The sequence below is a fragment of the Sus scrofa genome, chromosome 1 (assembly GCF_054392235.1).
Source record: "Sus scrofa isolate SSC_HxYL_T2T_F1_AM1 chromosome 1, Sscrofa_HxYL_maternal_Yorkshire_Landrace_v2.0, whole genome shotgun sequence".
Classification (NCBI taxonomy): domain Eukaryota; kingdom Metazoa; phylum Chordata; class Mammalia; order Artiodactyla; family Suidae; genus Sus; species Sus scrofa.
This window is the reverse complement of record NC_139383.1, coordinates 57259701-57278089: the sequence shown is the minus strand read 5'-3', so window position 1 is coordinate 57278089 and position 18389 is coordinate 57259701. Positions and strand designations below refer to the sequence as shown.

At 43.0% G+C, this 18389-nt stretch overlaps 1 protein-coding gene across 2 annotated transcripts in view; it reads left to right on the top strand.

Moving 5' to 3' along the window:
• GABRR1 (gamma-aminobutyric acid type A receptor subunit rho1) overlaps positions 1–18389 on the top strand; it is a 43515-nt gene that overhangs the window by 2988 nt on the left and 22138 nt on the right. Inside the window, exons 1-2 of one of the 2 annotated variants that reach the window (XM_084959991.1) lie at positions 5561–5766; positions 8497–8644. In XM_084959991.1, the coding sequence (XP_084816117.1) occupies positions 5646–5766; positions 8497–8644 (269 nt within the window). In that variant the 5' untranslated portion in view covers positions 5561–5645. Of the gene's footprint in view, positions 1–5560; positions 5767–8496; positions 8645–18389 lie in introns of those variants that run through there. The other variant, XM_084960002.1, reaches the window with a different exon arrangement.

The following is an 18389-nucleotide window of genomic DNA, read 5'->3' as shown; positions in this document are numbered from 1 at the left end:
TTCAAGGTGAGAAAATTGGGACAATTATGGTATTGTGTTTGAAAATTAAATCAATACTAGTGATTTTTGTTTCACACATTGTTAAAGATTTCCCCAAATCTGTTCATACAAAAGCATCTGAAATTGCTTACGATATTTTAGAATATTTCAACAATAAACTTAGGAAAAAAGTAAGTATATTTATACATATCTTCTGTAGGAAATAAAAACATTGGTCATGTAATAGGTTCATTTATCCATTTACTAAATATTTATTGAGAACCTACTGTGAGCCAACTAATGTTCTAAGTGATGAGGAAAACGGATATGCCTCACTAATGTTTAAAAATCTTGGGGATATATATTAACAATAAACAAGTAGTTACAACTTGTTTTAAAGTAAATAGAAAAAATATGGAATCTGTTTAGATAGGATGGTCAAATAGGGCTTCTTTGAAAAGGCAATGCTCAATTGAAACTTATAGAATGAGAGGAGGAGTTCCTGTCATGGCTCAGCAGTTTACTAACCTGACTAATATCCATGAGGACATGGGTTTGATCCCTGACCTTTCTCAGTGAATTAAGATTCCGGCATTGGTGTGAGTGGTGGTGTAGGTCACAGACGTGGCTCAGATCCTATGATACTGTGGCTGTGGCTTGGACTGGCAGCTATGGCTGTGATTTGACCTCTAGCCTGGGAACCTCCATATGCCCCAGGGGCAGCCCTAAAAAAAGACCAAAAAAAAAAAAAAAAAAGAGAGAAAGCGGAACAAGCCTTGCAAAGTAGGAAGCAGCATTCCAGGTAGGCCCCCAGGGTAAGTTTGAGGTACTTAGGCCTACCATCCAGGGTTCACCAGAAATAGAACCAGTAGGATATAGATCTATCTATCATCCATCTATCTATTTATCATCCATCATCAGTCTATCTCTTTATTTATTTTAAGGAATTGACTTATATAATTGTGTCAAGTCCAAAATCTGTCGGGCAGAACAATAGGCTGGTGCTCAGAGGCAGGAATTGATCTGGAGTCTTCAGACAGAATTCTTCTTATTCTGAGAAACCTTGGTTTTTACACTTAAGGCCTTTTCTGCTGACTGGATGCGGTCCACTCACATTATTAAGGGTGACTCCTTAAAGTCAACTGATTGCAGATGTGAATAATGTTTACAAAATACCTTTCCAGAGGCTGAGAGACAATAAACTGGTAAGTGGCAGGTGGGCAAGCATGAACTCAGAGGGTTGGTTAAAAAGTTATTACAGGGAGTTCCTGTTGTGGCGCAGTGGAAACAAATCCGATTAGTAACCTAAGGTTTCGGATTCGATCCCTGGCTTCGCTCAGTGGGTTAAGGATCCAGCATGGTCATGAGCGCTGGTGTAGGTTACAGATGTGGCTTAGATCCCGAGCCGCTATGGCTGTGGTGTAGTTCGGCGGCTGTAGCTCTGATTCGACTCCTAGACTGGGAACCTCTATATGCAGCGGGCACGGCCCTAATAAAAAAAGTTATTACAGTGGTCCGGTGAAGACTTGATGCTGCCTGGACGAGGGTGGTGGCAGTGCAGTTGGATGAGAGAACACATTCAAGTTACCTATTGGATATAGGTGCTCAGAAAAATGTTAGTTTGCCTCCTTAGTCATTCATAAGGAGAAAATATTGAAAATGAGAAAACTGTACTGTATGATTCAGGTTCCTGATAGTCCAGAAGTAATTCCAAATATGAAGTCTTTGTGGGGGTATTTATTAATTCATTTATTTATATAGTGAAATAAATCAAGAAGACATAATAAGTGGAGAGCCTGTCTAATGTTGATGGATAGGAAGACTCAATGTTGTTAAGATGCCAGATTGATCTACAGATATAACGCAATCCTTATCAAAATCCTTGCAAGTTATTTTATGGATATCAATAAATTGCTTCTAAGGTTTATATGGAAAGGCAAAACAAAAACAAACAAAACAAACAAAAACCCAACCCAGAATAGCCAACATGTCTTAAAAGATTATTACTAAAAAGTGTCAGTAATCAAAAAAAAGTGACAGTAATCAAAACAGTGTAGTATTAGAGAGCCCAGAAATAGATCCACATAAATACAGTCATCTGATCTTTGACAAGGAAGCAAAAGCAATTCAATGGAGAAAGGATAGTCTTTTCAACAAGAGGTGCTAGAATAGTTGGACATCCCTATGCAGAAAAAGGGAAGAAAAGAACCTAGACATAGATAGCCATGCAGATTTTTTTTTTTTTCTTTTTTGGCTACCCCATGGCATTTGAAGTTCCCAGGCCAGGAATCAGATCTGAGCTGAAGCCAGATCCTTAACCCCCTTTGGGCATTGAACCTGTGTCTCAGGATTCCAGAGACACCACCAGTCCTATTGTGCCACAGCAGGAACTCCAGAAAATGTTTATTGATTTCTACCAAGCGTCAGGCACCAAGCTTGTGATAGAAAGATATGCATCGATAAAATTAAGTTCTGCTATCACATGACCATAGTTTGGTCATCTATTTATCTTTGGAGCAGTTATGGAACACTTGGCTGGGTATATTCAGATCACAAGACTTACCCTGTAAAAAAGTTACTTCCAGGTAACCTGAAGCTTCTTGTTAATTTGGATTTCCTCCCAATCATGAAAATTTCAGTGTATATGGTGGGCAGTCTCCAGATAGCCTATTGTCATTGCCATATTAAATAACTTGGATTAAATAATCCAAGTGCTTTTAGTGCAATTGGTAGTTCAACAAGGAAGGGGCAACAGGGGAATGACAGAGAGCACATTACAAATGGGCTTTAAAAGACCTAGGGATCAGGGACTCTGACCTGAATTAAAATAGCAACATAGAATGGGGGTGGTTACTGTGGATACTCACCATTAATACCACAGCCTTCTTGATATGCCTCATATTAATGGTCTAGGTAACTTTTTTTTTTTTTTTTTTAAGGGCCGCAAAAGTGGCATATGAAGTTCCTGGGCTAGGTGTGGAATCGGAGTTGCAGCTCCTGGCCTACACCCCAGCCACAGCACCGTGGGATCTGAGTCTTGTCTGCAACCTACACCATAGCTCGTAGCAACGCTGGATCCTTAACTCACTGAGCGAGGCCAGTGATCGAACCCGAATCCTCATGGATACTAGTCAGGTTTGTTACCGCTGAGCCACAACGGGAACTTCCTAGCTGACATTTTGTCCCTTCTCTCTCTAGTCTGGATGCTCTGACTAATATGGAATGTTTCACTCTACATATAAAATGGGCCTTTCCTGGAAAGGGGCTCAGGAAACCCTGGTAAAAGGGGTTTAGAGGAATAGAAGTTGGGATTCAAGTCACTGCTACCTGATGCCTAAGATGGAAAGAAAAGTTGGAGAGTTTGGCAGACTGCTTGTTGTTCCCTCAAATTTATTCTCCTTTTTCCCCATAGGGATGTCATTTTAGTTAGACACTTGGTGACTCATCCAGAGACTGCATTTCTCTGACTCCTCACAGCTAGCTGTGGCCACATGGCCAAGTTCTCGCCAATGGAACGTGAATACAAGTATACAAGTGATGAGTACAGCTCTTGTGTCACTTGCTTAAAAGGAAACTGCTTGCCTTTCATGTCTTCTCTTTGCTTCTCCCAGTGGCCTTGGCCACTGTCACAGTGGCAACCCAAATGTAACCATGCATCTAAGACGATGCACACTAAGAAAGGGCACCATCAGCCTCTAAACAGTTACAAGAGGAAGAAACAGTGTTCTCTCCTGTTTGTTGATCTTTGAATGTCTTGCTTTGTTTTGTTTTGTTTTTGTTTTTGTTTTGTTTTGATTTTGGGGTTTTTTTTAGTTGTTGTTATTGTTATTGTCTTGATTAGAGCGCAGCTTAATCTGTAGCCTAGGCAATGCCGTGAGTAAATAAGCAGTTGTATCAGGAATTCTTCTGGTCATTTCAACAGATTCCTTTCTTTTGTTCTTTCCTTTATGCCTAATTTCCCACCTGGCAGGGTCCAGTGCAATGCTGGGGGACCACATTTAGGCACTGAACTCCGAGCCAGGGGGTAATTGGTTGGCATGTAGCTAAAGAGTGTTCTAGAGGGAGCAACTTGAAAACAGTTGCTGTGAGCTGGGGGTCACTGGGAGGTGTCTGAAGTTGATCTCAGTCAGTGAGTGCCTTGGGCATGGAGTGTTGGCTGGCTCTGAAGGCTGGAGGCCAGGGAACCGTAGAAGAGCCTGGAAGAAGCAATGAGAAAGTAAGTGAGCCCTGACTGCTGCCTCGTCCTTTCTCCACAGAAGTTACTACCCTGGTGGCTTTGTGATTGAGGAAGAAAATGTAAGAGATTGGAATACTGAGTAAAAGGAAAGGAAGGTTTGGTTAAAAAAAAAAAAAATTGCCAAAAACACTTTTGTTTTTGGCTTTTTTTTGGTTGTTTTTTTTGCGTTTTTAGGGTCGCATTGGTGGTGTAGGCCAGCAGCTGCAGCTCTGATTTGACCCCTAGCCTGGAAACTTCCATATGCCACAGGTTTAGCCCTAAAAATACCAAAAAAAAAAAAAAAAAAAAGTACTTTAGGCTTATTATATTAGAGGATCTCATCACACACCACATAAAATTGTAAAATGAATGTGTCAAAGACTTTAACTCATTAATTAGTGAAGGGACCAGCAAGATGTTACAACTGGTTCAAATGAGGGTTTGATTTATAGAGGTTTATATTTCTTGTGGACAAAAAGAATAATTCACCTAGCCATGGACAGGAAAGATATATATTACCATCAGTTTTGTACATGTTAACATCTGCCTTTCACAGAATTGTAAAATAGCCTAGTCAAAGACAATCAAAACTATATCCCTAGAGGATTAGAAAATCCCTGGAGTGTCCACTGGACAAGGCTTAGCCTTCTATTGAAAGGACACCCAGTAATCTTTTTTGCCCATTTCAAAATCTGACATTTTTTTCCTGATAGTCTCACTTCCCTTGTGATCATACATGATTTCAAAGAAAGGTTATTCTTGCTTATCAAAAAGGCTGGTTGCCTTAGGTCTGGTGGTTACTGAGCTAGGTGGTGCATCAAGAGTGCTCACTCACCAGAGAGACCTCCTTCAGCTTGCTTTGCAAAATCTAGTCATAAGAGCATTGCAGGATTGCAAATTAACTTCAGTCTGGAAATTCTCAGGAAGCTTAGACTGGGCTTTATTTTTGGCCACATCCATGACATGCAGAAGTTACTGGGCCAGGGATCCAACCCATGCCACAGCAGTGACAACGCTGGATCCTTAAACCACTGTGCCACAAGGGAACCCCAGATGAACTTTTTTTTAATTTTATGATTTTTATTTTTTCCATTATTGTTATTTTACAGTGTTCTGTCAGTTTCTGCTGTATAGTAAAACTTTTCTTTTTCTCACATTATCCTCCCTAGATTGACCTTTTAAAAGCAATTTTATCTGCTATTATCGGGGAGTAAAATTTGCCACCCCCAAATGTCTCACTTTGGCATGTAGATTATTCTGAGCTGAAAATCATCAAGGCCTGGAGGACTCAGCGTGAACTCTTGAACTTCCACCTAAATGCCTAAAAGAATGTAGATAGAGGACAATGCTGTCACCATGGTAACTACCATACAAACTAAGTGTGTAAGTAGGGAGGAACCTAGCAAAATCTGTTTGTTAAAATTCCTCTCCTGTGTCCCATTGTCTCTGCATGGCCGGCAAACAAGGGTTTAGCAAACACATTTGCTTTTCCATCTCCTTGTCAATGGCCTTCCTCCCCTTTGCAGTTTCAAACCACTACCCCCAGCATCTTCTTTTGTCTTCAGCTGAAGGTAATATTTAAGGGGAGCTATTTTGGCCATTTTAGTGAACTACTCAGTTTTCCTGGGTCTCTCCCATGAATATGTTATTAAATTTTGTTTCATTTTTTTTTCCTGTTAATCTGTCTCATGTTCAATTTAATTCTTAAACCAGCCAGAAGAACCTAGAAAGGTAAAGGAAAAGTTCTTCTTCCCCTGTACTCTCCCAACTCCAGGAAACCAAGCCCAAGAAACTCCACCCAATTTTACCTGCAGTATCTATACGCTTATGTGAATTTCTCTTTTCCTGAGATTTCAAAAAATATCACAAGGGCCTGCCTGGAAATGACCTTTCTTTACCTGTTTGGCTGAACCATATAAACTGGTCCCAGGCCAGTTTTCCCAGGAGGAATTTGTGGCCTTTAGCTTTCTAAGTACAGCCAATCTTGTTCTTTAAAATGGCTTGTCATGGATTTCCTGTTGGGGCTCAGCAGTAACAAATCCGACTAGTATCCATGAGAATGCAGGTTCAATCTCTAGCCTCGATCAGTGAGTGGGTCGAGGATCTGGTGTTGCCCTGAGCTGTGGTATAGGTCACAGATGTCGCTCAGATCTGGCATTGTTGTCGCTATGGCCTAGGCTGGCAGCTGCAGCTCTGATTAGACCCCTAGCCCTGGAACTTCCATATACTGAGCATGCAGCCATAAAAAGACAAAAAAAAAAAAAAAAAAAAAAAAAGGACCTTGTCACACTTAATTAACTGAGCATCATTCTCAACTATACCACTCAAGCAAAGCTGTGATTGTGTGATTGAGTCTTTCAATTATATCCTGGTGAAAGGGAAGACATAATCTTAATAAACTTATGCCACTCCATTGCCATGAAGTAAGGATATTGGGTAAGATTTTCTGAATTTGGAGGAGAGGAATTGTGTCAGTGAGATTCATATATCTTTCCCACCTCAGCCTCCCTTCTAGGGCCACAACTGAGGCATATGGAAGTTCCTGGGATATCCATCAAATTGGAGCTGCAGCTGCCGGCCTATGCCACAGCAACAGCAATGCCAGATCTGAACTGCATCTGTGACCTACGCCACAGCTTGTGGCAACGCCAGGTGCTTAACTCACTAAGCAAGGGCAGGGAATCAAATCCACATCCTCACCGACACGGTGTCAGGTTCTTAACCTGGTGAGCCCAACGGGAGCTCCCATATATCATTTTTGAATGTTTGATTTTGGTTTGCAACAGCAGAACTTACAAAATTATTGTGAATTACAGATAGCATAAGAAGAAAGAGAAAGGGCTTCTTTACGTATCCAGAAAATAGAACATTGGAACAGATCAATAATAGTCCGCATAACTTGAGTAAAATTTCCTACATCAGTTGGTTGCATTCTATGTAATTAATTCTGGTTCTGTTGAATCTTGGCTTAGCAGTTTGATGAAGCTGACTGCTTTTCAGCCAAAAAGAGTCCTAGAAATCCTGACTCCATCCACCAAAATGCCCTGAAAGTTATACAGTCCTTTCAGCCAAGTTTTGAAGAGCCATTAGTTTGGAGTATATACACTGCTGCCCACTTCCACCAGGCTCTGAGATTTCCTTCTTTGTTGAAGACACAAATTCTGGCCTGTATATTACAGCAGAGTCTTTGAGCAAGCATCAAAGGGAAACAAGAACTATCTACAGTGTTAAAAGACAAAATTCAAGTAAATTTTGAAGATCTTATTGACTTTATTCAACAATCTATGAATCAGGTTGCATACAAGCTAGCAAAAAGAAAGGAGCTCCAAGGAGCTGTACGAAATAAAAGACTGTTATAGGGCAGAAGGGTGCAGGAACACTAGGTAAAATCCAGGTTGGTTTAGGGAATATCAGAGGTCTGCCAGGCTGATTGCAGAACCAGTGCTCATCAAGTGACACCCGATTGATGGTATAAGATTCCTTTTCTGGGAGAGCTGAAGCTAATGAAGTTATCTTGTTTTGGTGAAGTGGAGCTTAGCATAAGCAGCTGTGTTTGGGGCCAGCGGTCTTGTTTTTAACAATAGACAATGCAGACTTAATTGCTGTTGTTAATATATTACTGATATTTTCCAAACATGGAAGTGTGATGAGGTCCACAATATGAAGCGTACAAATGACAGGAGTTTTTCATTCAAACCATGCAAACAAAGACCAAAAGAAGACTCCTTTCCCCCCCCGCAGCCCTCCCAACTTCAGTCAAACAACCTGCCCAGGTCCAGAGCTCCAACTTCTACAGATTCAACCGCAGGAAGGAATGGGGGCAGAGAGCTGTCCAAATCCAGCCCTCAGCTAAAGCAAATAATAATGGCTAGAAGCTAAAAATAGATCCAAAGAGGAGCTCATTTTCGTGGCATAAGAAGCAGTGCAGCACCTCAGGCATTTCTCCTTTTGGAAACTGCTTTGGTTCGTTTTTACGTCCTTCTATTCGTTAGACCAGAAAAGACAGACCTTTACTCATGCAATCACCACATCCGACGATGGACTCATTTAGACCAACCAAAATAATTGTCCGACAGAGACACAGGACTTCAACCTCAGTTCAGAAAATCCCTGACATCTGACGTAGGAGGATTTATAGGTTTAGTGGAAATTGCTTTCTCCTGCTCTCCAGATTACAGACTGTGGGTTGATTTTTTTTTTTTTTTTTTTTGGCATGAGCAAACATCTTTCTAATAATGAACAGACCAATAATGTCCTAAGAGAGAAAAAGAACATCCTTTTCCTTTTTTTGCTGTTTCTAGAGAGGACGGTTTGGATTTGGATACCCATGTTGGCTGTCCAGAATATGAAAGCTGGCGTTTTCCTTTTGTGGTGGGGATGGGTTTTGGCTACTGAAAGCAGAGTGCACTGGCAAAAAAGAGAGGTGCCGGAAATGTCGAAGAAAGGCAGGTGAGTGACTTTTTGGGACAGAGGATTTGAGGGATGAGGGTGCATAAATCAAGCTTCTGGTTTTGTTCTAGAATCGTTTCCAGTATATGGTGTTTCCTGTGGATGCCTTTCCCCTCCTTTTCCCTTTGTTCTCCTGCTTCCCCCCCTTCCTATGAGGAGGGTAGGGTTATGTTTTCTTTTTAAATGATGCTAGATACAGTGCTAGGTTTGATACAGTGCTGTCATTGCCTATTCTTAAATCTCTTATGAATTGTCCTAGGTGAAAGATAGATTGGGGAAAAAGAGTAAATGCACATTTTTTAAAAAGGGCAATTATTGGATGTTTGCATCCTAGGTGGAAACAAATTTAGGAATTCTCAAATAACCAATCGGCCCTCTAGTTAGTGAGTATGATTCTGTGAGTTCTAATTATTTCTGCTAGATTTGTGGGTCCCTTTTAAAATCATCTGAAAGTGAACAAAACAATTTTCTTCAAGCTGTATGGCTAGGAACATGCTTAAATCTTTCCCATTGGTAAACGGGGAGCGTGCAGGGATGGACCTGCCTGTGGACCCATTGCTGCTGGTTGCCAGTGCAGTACCTGCCTTCCTGGCTGTCCCAGCCCATGCTTAGACAGAGCCAGACCATCCCTGCAGCCTCAGCCTCCTAGGTGGCTCTGTGACAGCGCTGGTAATGGGAATGCACGCCCGCACACTTGCTTGCCTGACATGCCTCAATAAAATAGGACCTTTGGAGCCCATCTATCCAGCTCTCTCTCTTTTTACTGATGAAGAGATGGAGGCAGCAAGAGTATTCTTGATTCTTGGTTCTTTATCAGTCTGAGGTCCAAAATGATTTTCTTTATCTCTGGATGAAATACGAAGAGAGGTCCTAAATATCAATTAACGTGAAAGGAAATCCAGCTTTCTGGAGTCTGGGGCTAGTGGGAGGGCTGAGAGTCTATCCCCACTCTGGGTTTGAGAGAGTTCCACTCACATTGGCTCCAGGAACAGTGGGCTGCGACTCACAGCCCTTGTTTCAAGCTGTTTTAGCACATCACAAAGCTGGGAGCTGAACTCTCCAGTGGTTGTGGTGAACCATGGCACAGAAAGAGATAGCTATGCACAAGCCATGTGTCCTGTTACTGTCAAGAGTCAGAAGTTGCTGGGTAAACTGTGGAATTTGTAGAGCAGTACAGCCATAGCAATGATTCGAACCAAATGTGCTTGCAAGGATTAAAGACAACAGCAACAAATCCTATTGGTTGTCACCAAAAACTTCTCAGCCTTTCTTCCCAGCCAAAGTTAGAGGGGCAGCCTAGTAGTAAATACTAATGATAAAGAGATGTCCAAAGATTGAAAGGAGAGTGAAATATTTTCTTTCTTTCTTTTATTTTCTTGCTTTCTTTTTTTTTAAGGACCACACCCACAGCACATGGAAATTCCCAGGCTGGGGTCTAATTGGAGCGTAGCTGGTGGCCTACACCACAGCCACAGCAACATCAGATCCGAGCCGTGTCTGTGACCTACACTACAGCTCACGGCAACACTGGATCCTTAACCCACTAAGCAAGGTGTCCTCATGGATACTAGTTGGGTTTGTTACCACTGAGCCATGATGGGAACTCCAAAAATGTTCTTTTAAAAATTGCTTAAAAGAATTTTCATTTTTACTATGAAAAACTTTTATGACCATAATTTTAAAAGCCATAGGAATAAATTTTTTTTCAACACACAAAAGTCACTCATAATTCTCAAACCTAGAAATAATCTCGGTAACATTTTTGTGTATTTCCTCCAGTCTTTCCCCCCCCCCCAAGCTTATATTGAATATTAACCAGTCTGGGATTATTCTATGCATATAGTTTTATAACCTTATTGCATTTCATATGATTTTGTCTGCATATTTACTTATTTGAAGTCTATAGAATTATCATTCGAATGGTTGCACTGCAATGTGTAATAATGTGTAATTACCACCATTTAAGCATCTTCCTCTATTTATGGGCATTTAGTTGCTTTCTGTTTGTTATTGTAAATATTCTCTATGACTATCTTTGTATATAAGGATAGTTGTCTGCATACATGATTATTTAATTAGGAGAGACTCCTGGAAGCCTCCTGGGTCAAATGACCCAGGAACATTTAAAGCCCCATTACAACTGGCAGAATTGCTTTCTAAATTGGTGAACTCAGCCAGGTTTTTATTTTTATGTAGCCTAAATTTTTAAAGGGCTCACTCACTTTCAGCCAGACTCTAAATCCATTAACTGCTGGTAATTTGTATCCAGGCTCTTTTCATGATTCATACTAATAACGGGAAGCAAGGTAAATATATACACAAACGGAGGTGAGGCCAGTGAGGTGCCTGGGATGTAAAATTTAAGGAGACCCTTGCCTGACCCGAGAGTGAATTTTCTGTCTCTCTTGCCTTGCTCTAGTCTCTGCCCTGGCCTATAATTTATGTTTTTTCCCAAGATCTCCTTGGGAGGCACATCCCGGGAGACCTACCTTCACAAAACAATGCTGGGTAAAGATCAGAACACCTGGGCATTGGGCAATGTTTCTAGAATGAATCAATATTCATGGTCTTACTCTCCTCCCTGGAGGAATGAAGATACAGACTGTCTATACCACAGGCCCCTGGGCAAATGCTGGCTCAGGCTCTAAGAGGGGAAACTGATTCTACCAGAAGCAAAGCACTGTTATCATACTTGCTTTGTCGTCCTAGAGAATGCAAATTTACTCTGATGGTAAAGAGAATCTGAACAGTTTCAGCTGATTTCCATTTTGGAGAAATGGCACTGGTGACAATTTGGCAGAAGGATGGGAAGAATGGATGACAGTTTGGCTTCAGAGGAAGACAGAAAGTAAGCTAGCATCTCTGCTGTAGATTAGATGGGAGATGGTGAGAGCCTGAACTAGGATAATGTTGGTGGGATGGACAGGGATGGGGAAGATGGATGAGAGCTTGAAGGAGAGAGCACTGTCAGAATTAGACGGGGTGAGAGTCCAGCAGGTATTTGGATTGTAGTACTGGGTAGAGGGTGGTGCCAGGGAAGGGAAAGCAGGAGCAGAAGTAGGTTCGGGGGAGCGGCGGAAGGTGATGAGTTCAGTATGAGCACATGACCTAGATGTGCCCACATGATACCAAGAGATGGTTGTCCAGTTGACAGGAAGACCTCTAGTCTGCAGCTCAGCAGAGTACTGGGGCCCGGAGATGTAGATTTAAAGAGAGTCAAACAAACAAAAAAACCAGAGTTCCTGTCGTGGCCCAGTGGAAGTGAATCTGACTAGGAACCATGAAGTTGCAGGTTTGATCCTTGGCCTCACTCAGTGGGTTAAGGATCCGGCATTGCCATGAGCTGTGGTGTAGGTTGCAGACGCGGCTTGGATCTTGCATTGCTGTGGCCGGCAGCTGTAGCTCTGATTAGACCCCCTAGCCTGGAACCTCCATATGCTGTGGGTGTGGCCCTAAAAAGACAAAAGACAAAAAGATAAATGAGTAAAAATAAATAAATAAATAAAGAGAGTCCTTCTTGATGGTGGTGGATATGGTGACCCAAAGACAGTGTGTAGCATGAAATCAGATCAGAACAAAGGACAGAGCCTTGGGAAGAGCAACATTTAAGGAGAGGATCCAGTTACCTAGTATCCATGAGTAAGCGGGTTCGATCCCTGGCCTTGCTCAGTGGGTTAAGGATCTGGCATTACTGTGATCTGTGGTGTAGATTACAGACGTGGCTCAGATCCTGTGTTGCTGTGGCTGTGGCATAGGCTGTAGCTCCAATTGGACCCCTAGCCTGGGAACTTCCACATGCCACAGGTTCGGCCCTAAGGAAAAAAAAAAAAAAAAGAATGCAATGTAAATAACATTACAATGACAATACATTAAATAAATAAAAGTTAAATACACACACACATTCATTCATGCACACTCCAAACTGGTGGGTCTATGTGGAAACCAAAACCACATTTGTGGGACTCTGTCAGTGGACTGACCCTTTCCATATGGCCACCTGCCAGTAGGACTAGATCTGTAAAGTCCTTCTACCATCTTAGAGATGATGCTTCTGGAATAGACTGGAAAGGTCTCAAAGCTTCCCTGTGGCCCAACCCCTTATTTCATAGCACTTGGAGAGAGAAGGAACATGCCGTGTTCTCTCATTGGTCAAAAAAGCCAGGGCTCTGGCAGTATGTTGGCTCCCTGACTTCCAGGGTCCTTGTGCTGCACCAGGTCATTGCCTCAAAAACATGTGCAGAAGAGCAGGGTATGCAAACATCACAGCAGCATCACTTGGTGTGGAAAACCCAGGGTCTAGTCTGTGTTCAGCTCAGCGAGTGCAGCTGGTTTGGGCGGGGCTCCTGTCCCATCTCCCTTCTGCTGTTCAATCAGCTTGGCCACACTAAGCAAGTCCCACCTCATGGCCTTTGTCCTTGCTGTGCCTCTGCATGGACCACTCTTTTCCAGCATCAGCAGGTCATTCTCTCATCTCTCTCAGCTTCTGCTTTGTTGTTACCTTCTCAGTGAAGTGTGCCCTGGCCATCTATAGAAAACACCCCCTCAGTGCCCACTTCCTAACCCCTAACCCTGCTTCCTGTCACAGCCCTGAATTCATGTTCGCATAGGGTAAGATGGAGCCCTGGGTGTAGGTCCATGGTGATTTCCATTGAAGTTTTGGTTTGGACATGAACAGGCCACCCAGAGAATCTATCACCAAAGCACCCAAGACAGAGGGACAAGAGCAGGTAGTCAGACTCAAACACTAAGAGGGCCTGGCTTTGGGACTTGGCACTGCCGCATCCTCCCTGCATGACCTTGGACAAGTTGCTGGACATCCTCAAGTCTGTTCCTTCTGTAGAGTGGAGTCGATTATGTCTACCATCTCAGAGTTACTGTAAAGACTGAGTGGGCCTATGTATGTGAAAGTGCTTTGACTAATGTAAAGCTCATAAACCCATAAAGATCCTGAGCCTCACTTATGCCATCCTAGGAATGGCACAGATCAGAAATGCCTGTGCAGAAGTTCCCGTCATGGCTCAGTGGTTAATGAATATGACTAGGAACCATGAAGTTACGGGTTCAATCCCTGGCCTTGCTCAGTGGGTTAAGGATCCGGCATTGCCGTGAGCTGTGGTGTAGGTTGCAGACGCGGCTCGGATCCCACGTTGCTGTGGCCCTGGTGTAGGCCGGCGGCTACAGCTCTGATTAGACCCCTAGCCTGGGAACCTCCATATGCTGTGGGAGCGGCCCTAGAAAAGGCAAAAAAAAAAAAAAAAATGCCTTTGCAGACCCTCATCCACCTGGAGCCCCGGAGGCCTTGTCTGCTCTGAGGACAGTGACACTGTATCCCTTCATCTGCCAACATGGAGGTCCCACCCAGGGACAGGAGACCACTTTAGGGTGTCTTTCTCTATCTGAACTCACACTAAACTCACACTCTATTGACATGATGGGATCCAGTAATGTCTTTGTAATCAAAGTTCTAGAACATGGCCAGGAATCAACCTGGAGCTTAACCTCAGTAGTTTCCATGATACTCTTTTTTCTTCTTTGTGAATATCAAGAAAGCCTCCTTCCAGAGTTCCCATTGTAGCTTAGGGGGCTAAGAACCCAACTAGTATCCATGAGGATGCAGGTTCAATCTCTGGCCTGGCTCAGTGGGTCAGGGATCCGGTATTGCCATGAGCAGTGGTGTAGGTCACAGGCACAGCTCGGATCCCGCATTGCTGTGGCTGCAGCATAGCCTGGCAGCTGTAGCTCTGATTCAGCTCCTAGCCTGGGAACTTCCTTATGCTGCAGATGCAGCCCTAAAAAGAAGAAAAAAAAGAGAATGCCTCCTTCTCATCCCCCATCTTCTGGCTTCTCTACTATTTCCCAGATTTTTTTTTTTAATAGCAGAATCCTTCAATTTCTTGAGCTGTCATTCAGCTGTGTCTGTAAACTTGAGTTTTCTTAAAAAGTTAGAACAGTGTTTCTCTATGTTGGCTGAGAAGGTCTGAAAGCTCTTGATGACTGGGTCCCACCCTTGGTCTGGTGCGTGGCCTGGGAGCCTTTAAACACTTCAGGTGAACCCAATGTTTGATCAAGCCTGGGAAACACTGAGTAAGAATATCTCAGGCTGTCATTTTGACCTCACTGGGCAGCAACTAATTCTTTTCACTCTTCTGTTTCCAATTTGAAGACCATCGGCTTTGATGGAGAATATCAAAACAAAATTGGATTCTGCTAGCAGAATCATCACCTTATTATAATTGTTTGTCAACATTGCCTCATCTTCTCCAAGCAGCATAATTCCTTCTATTGACTCTCCTGGCTCAGAATACAACTTTAAAGAATTCTGCAGAGTTCCTGTTGTGGCTCAGCAGTAATGAACCTGACTAGTATCCATGAAGACTTGGGTTTGATCCCTGGCCTCACTCAGTGGCTTAAGGATCTGGCGTTGCCATGAGTTTTGGTGTGGGTTGCAGATGCAGCTCAGATCCTGCATTTCTGTGGCTGTGGTGTGGGCTGGCAGCTGTAGCTCTGATTCAACCCCTGGCCTCTGATTCAACTTCCATATGCTGAGGGTGTGGCCCTAAAAAGACATTAAAAAAAAAATTCTACTTGTTATTCGCACCTTTCTTGAGTCTCAGCTTATTTAGACCTTGGCCTCCTGACATTTCTCATGGCCCCATTCAACTTTTTGGAATATATCTGTGGGTTTGCCCTTCTCTTTCCATATTTCATGCATATCTTTGTAAAATCTGAGCTCTGCACACTCTTAGGAGCTGGGCCTACAGAGACATATAAGATAGAGTCTCTCCAGCATGGAGCACAGAAAGCCCCCTGCCATGCATTCTAATAAAGGCCTGTGAAGAAGAGAAGCACCACTTTCAGAGGGAAGGAAGGAAGCCCAGGAATTCTTCCCGGAGGAGGTGATATTGATCTGGGAATGCAAGAATAGGGGGAAGACACCTGGGATGGCAAGAGCAAAGGCCTGGTGGAGGGAGGGGGCCGAATGGGAGCTGAGGCTGGGAAGGTGGGCAAGAGGCTTATTGTGGGCCTTATGCGCCCAAGTTCCATGGAGTTTACTTTGAGGGTGAAGGGTTTTAAGAGGGGAAGTGGCATGATTGTGATCTCCATGCCATGGGGTTGGTATGATGGTAGGATTGGAGTGGGGTGAGGCTAGAGGATGAGGAAGCCTGTTGGTTCCCGTGTGAGAGAGGGTGGTGCAGAGGGAGTGGGAACAGAAAGGCCAGGACTTGGGGAGAGGGTGAGGAGGAGGTTCAACCAGGGTGGGCTGACTGCCTGGGGTGGGCAGGGCTCCTGCTGGCCTATCCAGAAGGGCACCTTGATGAGCAGATACACATGCAAGCAATGGAGCCAGAGCTCTCCAAGGCCCTGGATGAGGGTGTGAACCAGGGAGGAGTCAAGGGTGACATCCAGGTGATTTAGACCACATGCAGGATTTCTCTCTTTGGCTATAACACAGGCCATGAAAGCAAGAGCATTTCGTTAGCTAGTTCTTTCTCTTTTTTTTATTACTCAATGAATTGTATTATATTTATAGTTGTACAATAACCATCACAACCAAATTTTATAGTTTTTGAAAAATTATTTTATTGAAGAATAGTTGACTACAATATTATATGTTATAGGTGTACCATACAGAGATTCATAATTTTAAAATTTATACCCCATTTATAGTTATTATAAAATATTGGTTATAGTCCCTGTATTGTACAACATATCCTTGTAGCTTATTTGATACATAATAGTTTGTACTTCTTAATCCCCTACCCTTATTTTTCTCCTCCCCCACTTTCCTCTCCCCACTGGTAACCACTAGTTTGTCCTCTACAGTTGTGAATCTGTTTCTTTTTTGTTAGAGTTACTAGTTTGTTTTACCTTTCAGATTCCACATATAAGTAATAGCATACAGTGTTGGTCTTTCTCTGACTTATTTCACTTTGTATAATATCCTCCAAATCCATCCGTGTTGTTGCAAAAGGCAAAATTCCCCCTTTTTATGGCTGAGTACTATTCCATTGTATATATAGACCACATCGTCTTTGTCTGTTGATGGACACTTATGTTGCTTCCATATCTTAGCTATTGTAAATAATGCTGCTACGAACACTGAGGTACATGTCTCTTCAAATTAGTGTTTCTGGGTTTTTTTTGGCTATGGCTATATACTCAGGAGTGGAATTGCTGGGTCATATGGTTCATTAACTAGTTGTTGCTTCCTTGTCAAAATTAAGTTCTTTATCAGAGATGAATTAATCAGAAAAGTGATGTGTAACTTATCAGGGGCTCTGTGATTAGCTGAATGAGCTTTCTGGCAGACCCCTTGCTCTTCACAGGCCCCCATCTCTGCTCTGTCTAACCTCTGAGAGATGTCCTGAGAAAACGTTGTTCACATACAAACTGACTAGGAACTAAATAAGAGAATATCAGATTTCCCATTGTGGTGCAGCGGAAACGAATCCGACTAGGAACCATGAGGTTGTGGGTTCAATCCCTGGCCTTGCTCAGTGGGTTAAGGATCCCTTGTTGCCGAGAGCTGTGATGTAGGTCGGTGGCTATAGCTCCGATTAGATCCCTAGCCTGGGAATCTCCATATGCTGCAGGTGTGGCTCTGAAAAGACAAAAAAATTAAAAAAATATAAGAGAATATCAAGAAGTACCATAGGTCAGAAGTTTTCATTCTCTCCAAGAGGACAGAATAAAAACAGATGTTAAAAAATGCCCACCTGGAGTTCCCATCATGGCTCAGCACTAACGAATCTGATTAGTATCCATGAGGATTCGAGTTCAATCCCTGGCCTTGCCCAGTGGGTAAAGGATCTTGCATTGCCATGAGCTGTGGTGTAGGTTGCAGATGTGACTCAAATCTAGTATTGCTGTGGCTGTGGTATAGGCCAGCAGCTATAGCTCCCATTCAACCCCTAGCCTGGGAACTTCCGTATGCCGCAGGTACCTCGCCCCCTTCAAGAAAAAATTTAATAAGTGATGGGCACCAGTTTTGCGCAAGGTCCATGTTGGCTTCTGTGTGAGGGGAAAAATAAGCTCAGACCTTCCATATCTAACCCAAATTCCACGCAAGGGGAGCCAGAGTTTTCAAGAAGACACTGAGGCCACCTTTGCCTCCAAGCCTTGGAGCCAGATCCTCTGGATTTAAGTCTTGGCTCCAACACTTTTACAAGTTATTCGAACCCTCTGTGTATTAGTATCTTTGTGTATAAAATGGGGGCAACGGTAAGGCCTATTTCATGGGGCTGTTATGAGGACCAACCCAAGTTAATACATGTAATATAGTTAGCGTGGTAACTGGCAGAGAGTAAGTACTCAAGCAGTGTTAGTTATCCCTAGTATTTGCTGCGTGTCACACTTCATTTCAAAGTTAATAATCACACCTCAGGAGTTCCCATCATGGCTCAGTGGTTAATGAATCCAACTAGCATCCATGAGGATTTGGGTTCAATCCCTGGCCTCTCTCAGGGGGTTAGGGATCCAGTGTTGCCATGAGCTGTGGTGTAGGTTGCAGATGAGGCTGGGATCTCGTGTTGCTGTGTCAGACAAGACACAGATCTGGCATTGCTGTGGCTGTGGTATAGGCCAGAGGCTGTGGCTCCAATTCGACCCCTAGCCTGGGAATCTCCATATGCCATGGGTGCAGCCCTAAAATAAAAGGACACACACATAAAAAAATCACACCTCAGCTGGCAAAAAGATGCTGATGACATGAAAAATATTTCATGCTGTATTGTAACTTGAATTA